Genomic DNA, 14,332 nt, shown 5'->3' on the forward strand with positions numbered 1-14,332 from the left:
CCATCTGCAATGGGATCTGATGCCCTCTTCTGGTGTGTTTGAAGAGAGCAATGGTGTACTCATATACATAAAATAAACAAAAAATGTTTAAAAAAAGATGTTGCTTCACATAGAATGACAACAATAAAAAAGAAAACAGGATAGGGAAAAATCGATTTCTCTGTTCATTGCTGTTAGAATGTAAAATGACATTCTCTTTGTAAAATAATTTGACAACAATTCAAAAGATATAGTCTTTGTAACTCAGTAATTCTAATCATAGGCATATGCTAAAAGAATTGAAAGCATATGTGCAAACGAAAATTTATAGCATCATTATTTATAATATGCAAAGTTTCACGTATCTAATGAGAAAAGTATGGTACATTCATGCAATAGAATATGAATCATAAAAATAAATGAAGTACTGATATATCTTATAACATGATGGACCTTGCAAATGCTATGTTAAGTGAAAGACTCCAGATACACAATGCTACATACACAATTTCATGTATATAAAATGTACAGAATAAAAAATTAAAAGCAATAGAAAACTGATTAGTAGTTTGCCATGGACTTGAGGTGTGTGTGTGTGGTATATGTGTGTGTGCATGTGGTGTGTGTGGTGTGTGTGTGTGTGCATGTGTGCTGTTAATGAACACCAAGTTCATTTTAGGAATGATGGAAACATTTACAATTTCTAGTGATTATATATATATATATATATATATATATATATATATATATATATATTCATTAGAAAATAATCACATATTAATTAAATCTCACAAAATCTTTAAATCTTAAAGCTTGCAAGAAAAAGAAATATTCATAGAACACAAAGGAGCTGCTTGAAAGCAAAAATATTAGAGACTGAGATTTTAATCAGAAAAACAAAGAAATAAAAAGTAGATGGAGAAGATCTACTACATTCTGGTAGAAATCAAAACAAAATATAGTAATTAGAACAAAGGCAAGAAAACCTAAGCTTTGTGTTGACACTAGCATGGAGTCCCAGCACTTGGTGGGCTGAGATGAGATGGCAAGGTCAGTGCCACCCTGGTCAATAAAGTGAGTTCAGAACACCCTAGGGAACACAATGAAATCACATCTTAAAAAGAAAGAAATGGAAAAATTTAAACACTAAGCAACCTACTTTGAGCAATCGATTAATCCAATAATAAAATTAAGGAAAAAATTCTATCAAACAAATGAAAATGACCACGCACCACACTGAGACCAGTGAGATACAGCAAAGAGTAGCAAGAGGGAAATCTGTGGACATTAATGCTGCCATTAAAGAGAGTATGTTCCAAATAAACAGTCTGCCCCTGCGTTTCAGAGGACCAACAGAACAAGAATGGACTGAGTTCAAAGTTAACAGACAAAAATAACTAGTAGGATAGAAACAAGCAAGTAAGACACCAAAAAATCTAGAAAACAGAAACACAACCAAGAGCCCGTTCTTTAAAAAGAAAAAAAAAAAAACTGGCAAGCACTATGATAGACTAAAAATTAAAAAAAAAAAAAAAAAACCAGAGATGAGAAAGGCGACATTGCAACCAACACCACAAAACCACAAAGGCTAGTGAAATAATATGATGAACAGGCATCTGGCAACGAATTTTATAACGTAGACACATTCTTGAAGAAACTTACAGGCCAATAATAAGGGTCAGTTATTTAGAACTCTTCAAAAAAGTCAAAGACCAAATGGCTGCTGAATTTCACCAACTGTTTAAATTATAGTTTAATTTATATTGATATTAGTTTTCTACAGGTGGGTACACATGGACACCAAAAGAGGGCAACAGAGCTCCCTGAAGGTAGAATTAGATAATCTATTTGTGAGCCACCAGACACTGGCGCTGAGAACTAACTGGGGTCCTTAGAGTATTATTTCCTCTTAAGTGCAAAGTCATCTTTCCAGCCCCTGATAGGTTTAATTAGATGTTTTAAGTTTGTTACAATTCACCTTTTGAGAACTGATCTCATTTGTTAATTAAAATCGTATTTACTTTCACTTGAAGAGCTTACTTATTTTTCTCTACTTGGTTCTGAGCATTGGGTCCAGGGCATCATGCATGCTGAACACACCTCAAGCTCCACTAGATGTATTTAGAATAATATCGACTTAGTGAAAATTTCTTGTGAAAGTACACTAATGTGTCGTGTTTACTGTGTCTGTACTAATCACGTGGAGTATACATCATGTTAAAAGAATGAGAATCACTATTTACATATCAAAGCCATTTATGAAAAACTAGTCACACGTGTGTTAATAAGTCCTCCATTTCTAATATAATGAGCCAAGTTTTTCAGAATGTTAAAAAGATAGTTTAATTAACTTTCATCTATTTTGAAAGAAATACTTAATTTAGAAACATAATCCTGATTAAATAACTGTTCATTTGAAGAAAGAAAATAGGGGTCTTGGAAACAGGCAACAGAATCATAGGATTTAGAAGCTCACAAAAAATGTTTGCATGATTGAAAATTATTTTTACAATTGAAAGCCATCATTTACAACAGCATTAAATTCATCCTAGCAATAATGAGAACTTTTGGGACAGGAGTTCTTTGATTACAAGAAGTCAATGCACATGCTCAGAAACCAGGAGCCTGGAAATACCTCTTAACTTTTAAACATTTTTTTTAAGTGATGAAAACAAATCTCACCAAGAAAGGAAGAAAGGAAGAAAGGAAGAAAGGAAGAAAGAAAGAAAGAAAGAAAGAAAGAAAGAAAGAAAAGAAGGAAGGAAGAACATTTTGCAGCTATATTGTGTGCCTCAGGGAAAGATGGTTAGCAAAAACGCAAGGAATATCCAACAATTTGAAACAGCTACAAATATGACTATGAGTATCATGCTAGTATAGACCTCTTTCCGTGAGTGAACGGTTGGGAAATTATATATGCATCAGTGAATATTCGTCACACGAGGCCAAAGTGTGATTTTTAGCTAAACCCCAAACAATCCCTAAAATTAGAATTCTCTTCCCTGTTCCTGTAACCTCCTTCATTCAAGAAGTTGGGAAGTACTGGTTTAAGAAATTTAAACTCATTTGTCCCACTACCTCCTGTCAGACACACCTCATACTGGTAGCTCTGGGACAGGGTCCCCGCACCGCTGACATCCACCAGGTGGCCAGGAAAGTGTCCCTCAGGAATCGAACAGCCACCCAGAGAAGCCTCCCTGGCCTTCCTGCATAGCCTCACCCCCACAAACAGCAGCACAGACAAGAGGAAGAGAGAAGACACAGAGGCCAAGGCAATGACCAGGTAGAGTGTTAGTGCATCTTCTTCTTTTGCAGGGTCGTGTGCCACCTCTGGCAAAGGCAGGTAGGGCTGAGAGAAGCCATCGACCAGCAACACGTGCAGCGTGACACTGGCAGAGCCTGGAGGATCGCCATTGTCCTTGACCAGCAGCACCAGCCTGTGCTTGGGCACATCGCGCTCGCTCAGCAGCCTGGTGGTGCGCACCTCGCCATTGTGCGCCCACACGCTGAACAGCCCTGGCTCCGTGGCTTTGAGCAGCTGGAATGATAACCAGGCATTCTGGCCAGAGTCGCGATCCACAGCCACCACCTTGGTGACCAGGTATCCAGGCTCCGCAGCCCTGGGCAGCAACTCTGTGCAGGGCGCAGAGGCGTTCTGCAGCGGGTAGAGTACGAAGGGTGCATTGTCATTGTTGTCCAGCACCACCACGCGCACCAGAGCCTGGCTGCTGAGCGCGGGTGAGCCTTGGTCTGTGGCGCCCACGTGGAACTCAAAGGCCTGCAAGACCTCATAGTCCAAAGCCCTGAGCGCGAACAGCTGGCCGTTGTCTGCATTGATAGAGATGAGAGAGTCGAGGGCCAGCTGTGGGTCGTGGGGTGGCAGCAGTGAGTAGGTGATGAGGGCATTGGAGCCTGAGTCTGAGTCTGTGGCACTGATGGTGCCTATGTGCAGGGCGGGGCTGTTGTTTTCCCTGACAAACATGGTGTATGAGATTTGGGTGAAGGCGGGGGCATTGTCGTTGACGTCAGAAACCTGCACTGTTATGGTGTGCTGGGTTGTGAGTCTGGGTGTGCCCAGGTCTGCGACCATGATGGTGATGTTGTACTCAGCTCTGCTCTCTCTGTCCAGTGCTCTTTCAGTTACCAACGTGTAGAAGTTTTCTTCATTAGGTTTCAAGAGGAAGGGCAGATGGTCTTGGATGGAGCACACCATTTTTCCATTGTCTCCAGAGTCTGGATCTGAAATTCCAAAAATCGCGACTACAGTTTCAGGGGCGTTTTCTGGAATATCACTGATGAGTAATGACATGGTGATTTCAGGAGCGTTGTCGTTTACATCGGTCACGTCTATTACTACTGTGCATTTTCCTGAAAGGCCTCCTCCATCAGAGGCCTCGATTTCCATGTGGTAAGACTGAATTTCCTCAAAGTCTAACAGTTTTCTTAGTCTAATTTCTCCGGTGTTTGCGTTTATTTCAAAAGCCCGAAGAACTTGATTTGAAGATTGAAAAAGCGAATAGGAGAGCTCTCCGTTTGTCCCGGCATCTAAATCTTTTGCGGATACAGTGATGACAAGGGAGCCCACGGGGCTGTTCTCTTGAACCTGCACCTCATAGAGCCCTTGGGCAAATTCAGGGACATTGTCATTAATGTCCAGGACCACAATGACAACCTGGGTAGTCCCAGTTTTGGGAGGTGTTCCACTGTCCAGAGCAGTGAGTGTTAATCTTATCTGTGCCTGCTCCTCCCGGTCCAGTGCTTTGTCTAGCACCAGCTCTGGGTATTTCCTGCCATCGCTGTGATTGCGGGTGAGAAGGTGGAAATGGGCATTGGTGCTGATTGTATAGCTCTGAACTGTGTTGCTCCCTACGTCCAAATCTTGAGCTATTTTCAGTGGAAACACGGCACCTGGATGGCTGCTTTCCACGATTTTAAGGAGAATTTCATCTTCCATGAATTCTGGGGCATGATCGTTTACATCTTGAAGCTGTATTTCCCCTTGAATAAATTGCACTGGGCTTTTAAGTAACACCTGGAAATGTAGGATGCACGGGGTGGTGCTCCCGCATAACTCCTCTCGATCCAATTTTTCTTTCAGGAGCAAATTTCCACTCTTCTGCTCCAGCTGCAGGAGCTGTTTGTTCCCTTTGGAAAGAATCTGGGCACCCCTGATGACCAACTCCCTTAAACTCAGCCCTAAATCTTTTGCTAGGTTCCCCACCAAAGAGCCCCCGTCTGTCTCCTCTAGAACAGAATACTTAATGGTTGCACTGCCTGCCTCCCACAGTAGTAACAGAAAGATAATGGCGGTCACTTGCCTTTTCTGTGGTGCCTTGTGAAGTGATGTCTCCATCGTTCCTCTGCTCCAAAAGATGCAGCAGTTAATCACTCAAGAATTGCTCTGTGAACAGCTCAGGAATCTTGGCTATATAAATTTGAGCCTCTTTTCTTTTAAATGTTGCTGGACACGGCTTATCTGCTTCTCTGAAAGGATCGATCGGCAGAAATGTAAAAAGCTCCCTTTCTCAGCAGCCAGAAATGGCTCTGACTTTAGTCAGGAAGTGGCCAAGTTTTAGTTTTCTTAGCCTGCAGCGCCACCAAGCGTTCTGTTTTACAACTTCAGATAATTTTTGTTTCAAAGTAAAGGCTAAAATGTGTGGACCACCTTTTAGGTCCTTTTCTTTCCCCTAAGTCTCATAAAGCAACCTTGAGGTAGCTAGGTTGTGTGAGACAAATATATACCTTTCCCATGAAGGAACAAACTCAGTACACAAAGCTCTGTCTCTGCAGAGACAGTCGTTCATTTAAAACTTATTTATTTGTACAAGTAATCATTTAGTTTTTGACCATAACACCATGAGGGAACAAACAAAATTTCTTGCTCTCAGAAGAATTTTCATTTTATTGTAAAAGTTACTAACTTTTTTGTTTTAAATAAATATATTATTTTTTAAAAATATAGTTTTTAGCTTTCAAATGGCAATGTGAGTGAAACTCTTGAAGGACAACTAAAGACTGATTGTTTCTTTTGTTATTTTGTTTATTTGTTTGTTTGTTTCAGTCTGTGGGGTATACATTCTTTGGAACTATCCTTCATTAATGCACTGTATGTGATGACCAATAAATTTTACTGGAGATGGTCACTTGCTTTATAAGTAGTCAGTTCTGGCTCAGAGTTCAACTGTCATTTCTCAAATACAAAGAAGAAAATAAGATCAATGTTGTAAAATCGATTCGGTCTTGGGAAGGTTTTTGTCCTGAGTGCTATAGATCGGGGACCAGAAGGTGCACAACCTCTGGGCTGTGGAAATTGTATAATTAAAAAACACTGAAGTTCCAACCAGAGCTGTATGGTTGGAATGAAAAAAGCAGATGCCCCCAAGAAAAAAGATGCCATTTAAAAGACAAGTATCCCAGAGTTCCACAGAGTAAATGTTTGCTAGTCTACTTTGATTAAGATTAAAAGTAAAATATCCATACATCATCTTAATACAGTTTGCTTTTCTATGAAAGAAATTTGAAAAGAGCATTTTTTATACAATATGGAAACAATACCTACAAAACAAGACTATGAATAGAAATGGCTTTGTAGTTAATAAATGATGTTCATAAACATTAGAAGAGAAAATACAGATACTTGAGAAAGCAGAGTGTGAAGTTTGGAAAAATATAATACACACACACACACACACACACTTTGAACTCCCAAACTGTTAGACAAAAACAAGATAAAATGTGCTCTCCTGGATTTAATTCTCAGCAATCAAATTTAGAATGAGCAGAAAGATATTTTCTGTATGGAAGGAAAGAAGATAACCTTAGTAAGCAATAATGTTTAAAGTTTTATATATTTGTAATTAAAATAAAATAAAAACTTCATTCATTGGCAAAGATATGTTGTTGTAGAAAAATGTTAGCACTTCTTTGTAGAATTTTTGTTTAAAAAAAAGGACTGCTGGACGGTTAGTAACATTAAGCAAAGATTTATTCAACTTTTGTAAATATCATGATGCTAAAAGACCATACTCTTCTTACACAACGTTCACAACCTACAATTTAAGGAATTGACAGTTCTGTAAAATCTACACTTAAGAAATATGTGTTGATTATTAAAATGCACAGATACATTCCTAATTATGTATAATAAGGTATGTGTCTTAGTATTTAGCGTTCCTTACATTTATATTTAGAGAGGCACCTGATAACCAGTTACCCCAAAATGAGACTAAATTTGCAAAATTCAGTAATGTCAACATTGACATTTAAACATTTCTACAAGCTAATAGTAAAATTAATTTAATCACTTGTCCAAAATGCAGCCTCAAAGGCTTTACATGATAGTATACTTAAAAGATTGTTCGATTTTGTATTCTATTAAATATTTTTATTTAATTTGTCAAATACAGGTTAGTGCCACTAATTAAAAAACAAACTATGAAGCATAATAGAGAAACTAGCGGAATCTCCAGAAACTATCTTTCTAAAATACAATCTCAAGAATAATAGCAGTGGTACAGGCCAGGACAAGTATGATGGCAAAAGCTTTTAGTCACAGTACTAAGGTGACAGATGCAGGTGGGTCTGTCTGAGTTCTAAGCCAGCCAGGTCAATTAGTGAGATTCAGACCACCCAAGGCTAAAGAGTGAGACTTGTGGTGGCACATACTTTTACTTCCACCACTCAGAAGACAGAGGCAGTAGATCTCTATAAGTTCGAGGCCAGCCTGGTCTACAGCGTGAGTTCCAGGAAAGCCAGGGTTACACTGAAAAAAAAAAAAAACCACCTGTCTCCTTTGATGGAAGGGGGGATGTGAGGAGGGGAGGTGGAGGTGGGTGGATGGATAAAAGGGGTGGGTGGGAAGCAACCTCTCAGAGGTAAAAGAGAGGGGAGAATGGGGTGAAGAACTCTTGAAGGGTGTACCAGGAAGGGGGGGCAACATTTAGCATGTAAATAAACAAACAAGAGAAAGAAAAAGAAAATCCCTTTCTCTAAAAACAAAACAAAACAAAAACCCCAAAAAAGTAAAGAAAAGAAAAGAAAAAAAGAAAAAGAAAGGAGAAGTAATTTATTGATTTTGCTTAGTGGTTTAGTTTGCCTGACATGCATGAGACACTGGATTCCATTTCCAGGCACTATAATAAAAAGCAACAGCATAAGCTTCTGTTAATATCCACCGATAGCATGCAGATATGGGTTGAAAGATATTTCTAAGCGTAAACAGAATTTACTAGTACACTAAAGTATTTAGATGAATAGGAAGCTATTCCGAAGAGTAGAACTTTCCTCTGTGTTCCTCTCAGACGCCACAGAAGGAAAGTGGGGGTTAATTGCTTTTCGCAATTTGAACTCACCAGTCCCAGTGTCTCCCCTCAGACACACCTCATACTGGTAGCTCTGGGAAAGAGTTCCAGCGCTGCTGACATCCACCAGATGGCCAGGAAAATGTCCATCAGGCACAGAGTAGCCACCCAGAGAGTCCGCCCTGACCCTCTTGCACAGCTTCACCCCCACAAACAGCACCACAGACAAGAGGAAGAGAGAAGACACAGATGCTAAGGCGATAACCAGGTATAGCGTGAGCGCATCTTCAACATCCTCTATGGAGTCCTGCGCCACTTCGGGGAGAGGTAGGTAGGGCTGGGAGAAGCCATCCACCACTAGCACATGCAGTGTGACACTGGCAGAGCGCGGAGGATCACCATTGTCCTTGACCAGCAGCACCAGCCTGTGCTTGGGCACATCGCGCTCGCTCAGCAGCCTGGTGGTGCGCACCTCCCCATTGTGCGCCCAGACGCTGAACAGCCCTGGCTCTGTGGCTTTGAGCAACTGGAATGACAGCCAGGCATTCTGGCCAGAGTCGCGATCCACAGCCACTACCTTGGTGACCAGATAGCTGGGATCTGCCGCCCTGGGCACCAGCTCAGTGCAGGGTGCAGAAGCGTTCTGCAGTGGGTAGAGCACAAAGGGCGCATTGTCATTGTCATCCAGCACCACCACACGCACCAGAGCCTGGCTGCTGAGCGCAGGAGAGCCTTGGTCTGTGGCGTCCACGCGGAACTCAAAGGCCTGCAGGGCCTCATAGTCCAGTGCCCTGAGCGCGAACAGCTGCCCATTGTCTGCGTTGATGGAGATGAGCGAGGCGAGGGCCAGCTGTGGGTCGTGAGGAGGCAGCAGCGAGTAGGTGATGAGGGCATTGGAGCCTGAGTCTGAGTCTGTGGCACTGATGGTGCCTATGTGCAGGGCAGGGTTGTTGTTCTCACGGACGAACAGGGTGTAGGAAGTTTGGTTGAAGGCAGGGGCGTTGTCATTGATGTCAGACACCTGCACTGTTATGGTGTGCTGGGTTGTGAGCCTGGGTGTGCCCATGTCGGTGACTGTGATGGTGATGTTGTACTCAGCTCTGCTCTCTCTGTCTAGTGCCCCATCTGTTTCCAGAGTATAGAAATTCTCCATAGATGGTCTTAGAAGAAATGGAAGATTGTCATCTATGGAACACATAACCTGCTGGTTATTTCCCGAGTCCGCGTCTGAAACGCTGAATACTGCCACTATGATACCTGGCAAATTCTCAGGGATGGGGCTGTTGAGTGAGGATAGGATCACTTCCGGAGCATTATCATTCACGTCCAATACTTGGACGACTAAAGAGCATTTTCCTGTTAGCCCGCCACCATCTAGGGCCTCGACATCCACATGGTAAAACTGCAATGCTTCAAAATCCAAGGTGCTTCTCAGTCGAATTTCTCCTGTCTTTGTGTTTATTTCAAATGGCTCATTTACGTCATCATCATGAGACAGTCCATAAGACACCTCCCCGAAGGAGCCTGTATCTAAATCTCTTGCCGAGACGGTAATAAGCAGTGAGCCAACGGGGTTGTTCTCAGGAACTTGGACCTCATAGATCTCCTGAGCAAATTCGGGCGTGTTGTCGTTTATATCTAAAACTAATATTTGAATCTCTGTGGTCCCTGACCTGGGCGGAGACCCACCATCCACCGCGGTGAGCTTTAGGCTGAGCTTGGCCTGCTCCTCACGGTCCAAGGCCTTGTCCAACACTAGCTCAGGGAACTTCTTGCCATCGCTGCGGTTGCGAGTGAGCACGTGGAAGTGAGGGTTATCACTGACAGAGTAGCTCTGAATGCTGTGGCTGCCAGCATCTAAGTCCTGTGCCATTTTCAAAGGAAATATCTTTCCGGGTGGAGTCATTTCTGATATTTTAAGGAGCATTTCTCTGGCAGGAAACTCTGGGGCGTGGTCATTTATATCTATAACTCTCAGTTCAGCTTGATAAAACTGCAAAGGATTTTTTAGTAATACCCGGAAAGACAGCACACAAGGCTCTGTGGAGCCACACAGCTCCTCCCGGTCCAGGTTTTCGTTTAGCACCAAATCCTGGGTCTGTGGGTCAAGCTGCAAATACTGTCTGTTCCCCTTGAAAACCACTCTAGCGTCCCGAGCAGCCAGTTCTCCCATCCTTAGTCCCAAGTCCTTAGTCAGGTTGGCCACAAACGTGCCACTTTCTGTCTCCTCCAGCATGGCATACTGAATTGATTCTGAACCCACCTCCCACAAAAGCATCGATGTAATCAAAATCATCACTTGCCTTGCCTCGCACCATACTTTCGTGTGTGACGACATCTCCATTGGCTGATTCCAGAGGAAAAAAAATCCCTTCCAGCTCTTAATCACCGAGGTAACTTTGGCCTTCCCGAAAACCTTTGCTGTGGAATTGTGGATTTGATTTTACAGGTTCCCGGTGACTCCTCAGGGATGCCTAGCTGCAGCAGCAAATGGTTCCGTATTTTTGCTTCAGCTTCTAGGTGAAGCGGAGTCTGAGGAGGCTAAAGGGTTCTTACTCATTCTCTTAGCCTACACCGCCACCATGCGTTCAAATCAATAACTTCATGAGAAATCTTCAGATCAACAATGAGTATTATAAAGACTTTTATCCAAGTCTGGCATTATAAAGACTTTTGAGTTAGTGTTTCCAAACTGAGTGTGTGAAGGATTTCTTAGGAGACTTGTTTGTGTGTACATACCTGTGTGTTGTTTTTAGGTTGGTTTTCAAGACCACTCTCTATCTTGAATCCAACTGCTTGCTGATTTAAGGGAAGTCACACCACAGTCTTTCATATATTTACAAACCATTCTCTCTGGCCGTAATCAACTTCTCATAATCAACTATGGCTCTTTAACAATGCAACTGATTACTGAATAGTTCTGTAAATTCATGAGTTTAAGATGTACACTGTTTAATTGTCTCAATAAACACACCAACAAATTATTGAAAATGTGAACATTGGTCAGAAACATAAATGTTGAACTAAACATTAACTTCTCTAAAATACATGACTCATTTTGTTACAAGGCCACTTGAGGACAGTCCTGGTAATCATTAGGCCACTGAGATGCAGCCAAAAGGTACATATGATAAGCAATATTTAAACAAAATGAATAACTTAACATAGGAATGAGGAGAAATAAATATCATAAGAACTTTAAGATTTAACTTTATTTCTAGGTGAGTAGGATTGGTCATTGCTTTTGAGAGATTCTGGGTTTTATTGTAACTTCTCATTGGACAAAACATCCTCAGGATGACAGGATTTCATCAATCCTGTCGATTGATGAAAGTCCAAATATATTATTCTATTGTAATCTGTCGATGGCATGATGCAGAAAATGACATTCAAGGACTACCTCTACTCATGCACAGTGGTGCATAGCTGTAATCCCAGAACTTGGGGGTCTAATATAGAAGGACAGCAAGTTCAAGGCAAGCCTAGGCTACAGAAAGACTGTGTCTCAAGGAACAACAAATAGAAATGCAGATAATGTGAAAGGATTACAGTTAAAAATACCTTGGAATTTAATGACTGAATATCATGGTTATATTCTGTTACTGTCTTGGTCTTTTCCTATAAATTCAAAAGTGTCTTTAAGTATTATTTAAAATGTGGGTAAGTTCCCATACAAGAACATAATATATGATAAATATGATTGGTTTCTGATAAATTTTGTATTTATTTAAAGATAAATTTATTGAAGTCAAGCAAACTTTAATTCACATAACAGCCAAGATGATGAAAGGCGAGAAACTAGAATATATTAAAATGTTTCAAGTCTTAGTGAAGCAAACTTAAGATCTGATGGTTGAAATCATCTTATAGCTAGAAATTACATGTGTATATTCAGAGGAATAAGGAGAATATCAATATCACAACCCTCCAGGGTTTACTAGAAAAACAGTTTCTGAGTACGGACATTTCTTGAGCATGTGAATAACAAATGGAGCTAATGAAGTAAAACCAACCACCAAAGGTTGTGGATGGGTTTGGTTGTTGCTAGATCATTTTTAATGTTTCCTTTTGAATGGGGTCATGGTTAGTCATTGTTGTCAACTTGATTTCAGTACAGACAAGATTGGTAAGTCTTACCTCCTGCAATGTCTGTGAAGGATTCCCTAGAGAGAACTGAGGAAAGAAACCCACGCCACATGTGGACAGTAGCATCCCCTAGGCCAGAGTCAGAATCAGAGAGAAAACAGAGGAAGAACACCAGGTAAGCAAACTCTCCTCTAGGTTCTGGTCACATCAACAGGTGCTATTTCTTCAGTGATGGGCTGAAACCTTAAGCCAAAATGAATGCTCCATCCTTTGTTTTCTTACACATTCAATCACAGTGAAGGTCAGACTAACAATGGTGTTCTCAGTTCTGATTCCAGGTTAAGGGCATATTATCTCACAAATTACTTTATTCACTCTCTGTAGCTACAGTGGCACCAGGTGTCTTCAAAAATGGCTTACAGAATATTTCCAAAGTTAAAACAGTTTTTATTAACATTACAGCATGCGTTGAACTCAATCTAGACAAAGAAAAGTCCTTTAAGAAAGTTGGTACTTAAACGAGATAGTATCTTCATATTGCCTTCCACACACAAAAAATCCAGGCCGCTAACAATTCAGCTGATAATGGTTTAACATGTATTTCTTAGTAATAAACAAGTTTATTATAAAGAACTTTTAGAATTGTTTGAAAGTGCTTTTAAGATGGGAAGATGTTTTGGTGGTAAAAGCACTTGTCTGCACAAGCATAAAGATCCTGGTTCAAATCCCAGTTCTCCTCTAGGGAGATGGGAAGCAGACACAAAATAATCTGTAAAAGCTCTAGGGCCATCTAGGCTGGAGAATACATCAGAAAAACAGTAAGGGGATCCTGTCTGAAATAAGGTGGAAGGCTAGCTCAAGGTGTCTTCTGACCTCCATGCAAATGCCTTGTTCCATACATGCACACACTGTACACACACACTGTACACACACACACACACACACACACACAGAGAGAGAGAGAGAGAGAGAGAGAGAGAGAGAGAGAGAGAGAGAGAGAGAGAGAGAGAGCTTGCCAATTAGACCAGGTTTTGGCAAGAATGTGGACAAAGTTGTATGTGCAAGTATTGCTACTCGTAAAATAAGTTGGTGTGCCAGGCAGTGGTGGCGCACGCCTTTAGTCCCAGCACTTGGGAGGCAGAGGCAGGCAAATTTCTGAGTTCGAGGCCAGCTTGGTCTACAGAGTGAGTTCCAGAACAGCCAGGACTACACAGAGAAACCCTGTCTCCAAAAAAAGGTTGGTGCAACCAATCGTGAAATCTAGTTGGAAATATCTATTAAGATTTTACTTATACAACTCTACCCCCAAAGTGAATGCTCATCACAAATCTAACCAAAACATATATGTAAAAATGCACATATTATTTATAACAACCAAAATTACACTAAGACAAATGAATAATTTAGTAATAAAGTGTGGCATGCACAACCAGAATAATAATTTATGACAAAAATTATAAAATAACCAACATTAAAGCAGTATTATGCATACATTTAATAAACACAAAATAAAATAAAAGAAGCAACTGGTAACCTACAAGAAATCTACATAAACTCAAAAGAGGCAGGACTATAGAACTGGAAGTCAGCATGCTTGCTACACTTTGGTCAATTGTGGTTGTAAAGGGTCATTTGAGTGGCAACTAGAATGTTAGTAATGTTTCATTTTCCCATTGCAATGATGGCATGACATGTTCTTACTTTATGAAAACACGTTTAGGTGAACATAAAGGGTTTTTTGTCATGCTATAATTTAACTTAAAGCCTTAACTTTTTTTGACCACAGGGATCAATAAAAAAAAAAAAAAAAAAACAAAGCAAAATAAATCAAAGAAACCCATAACTATTATATTGCTTTCTCAGATATTGGGCGTGACATCATTTATAGTTATTCCACCAACAATGAATGAAATAAAGAGAATGCTGTATGTTTCCATTTCAACTTAGCATCAAAAAGACTGTCAAGA

The 14,332-nt window shown here is 40.6% G+C and overlaps 1 protein-coding gene across 2 annotated transcripts; it reads right to left on the reverse strand.

Annotated features, from left to right (window-relative positions):
- Nucleotides 1-798: 798 nt before the first annotated feature.
- On the reverse strand, nt 799-14,210 carry LOC117719703 (protocadherin beta-14). Of its 2 annotated transcripts, XM_076912767.1 has the most exons (2): nt 10,252-14,210; nt 799-4,966 (listed from the first exon to the last, which is right to left on the reverse strand). In XM_076912767.1, the coding sequence occupies exons 1-2, from the start codon at nt 10,621-10,623 to the stop codon at nt 2,939-2,941; spliced, it is 2,400 nt and encodes a 799-aa protein (XP_076768882.1). In that variant the 5' UTR covers nt 10,624-14,210; the 3' UTR covers nt 799-2,938. The 2 variants fall into 2 exon arrangements, with proteins under 2 accessions (XP_076768882.1, XP_034373805.1); XM_034517914.2 differs by lacking the exon at nt 10,252-14,210 and having other exon boundaries at nt 803-5,542.
- Between the last annotated feature and the right edge of the window lie 122 nt (nt 14,211-14,332).

The sequence above is a fragment of the Arvicanthis niloticus genome, chromosome 14 (genome assembly GCF_011762505.2).
Source record: "Arvicanthis niloticus isolate mArvNil1 chromosome 14, mArvNil1.pat.X, whole genome shotgun sequence".
In the NCBI taxonomy this organism is placed as follows: Eukaryota; Metazoa; Chordata; class Mammalia; order Rodentia; family Muridae; genus Arvicanthis; species Arvicanthis niloticus.

Bases quoted from the DNA above. Each gene is read 5' to 3' on its own strand.
- LOC117719703 (XM_076912767.1), bottom strand. From the start codon at position 10,623: ATGGAGATGTCGTCACACACGAAAGTATGGTGCGAGGCAAGGCAAGTG. The intron at 4,967-10,251 runs GTTATAGATATA...GGGGAAATACAG, and splicing joins TTTATCAAGCTGAACTGAGA to CTTCAAGATGTAAACGATCA.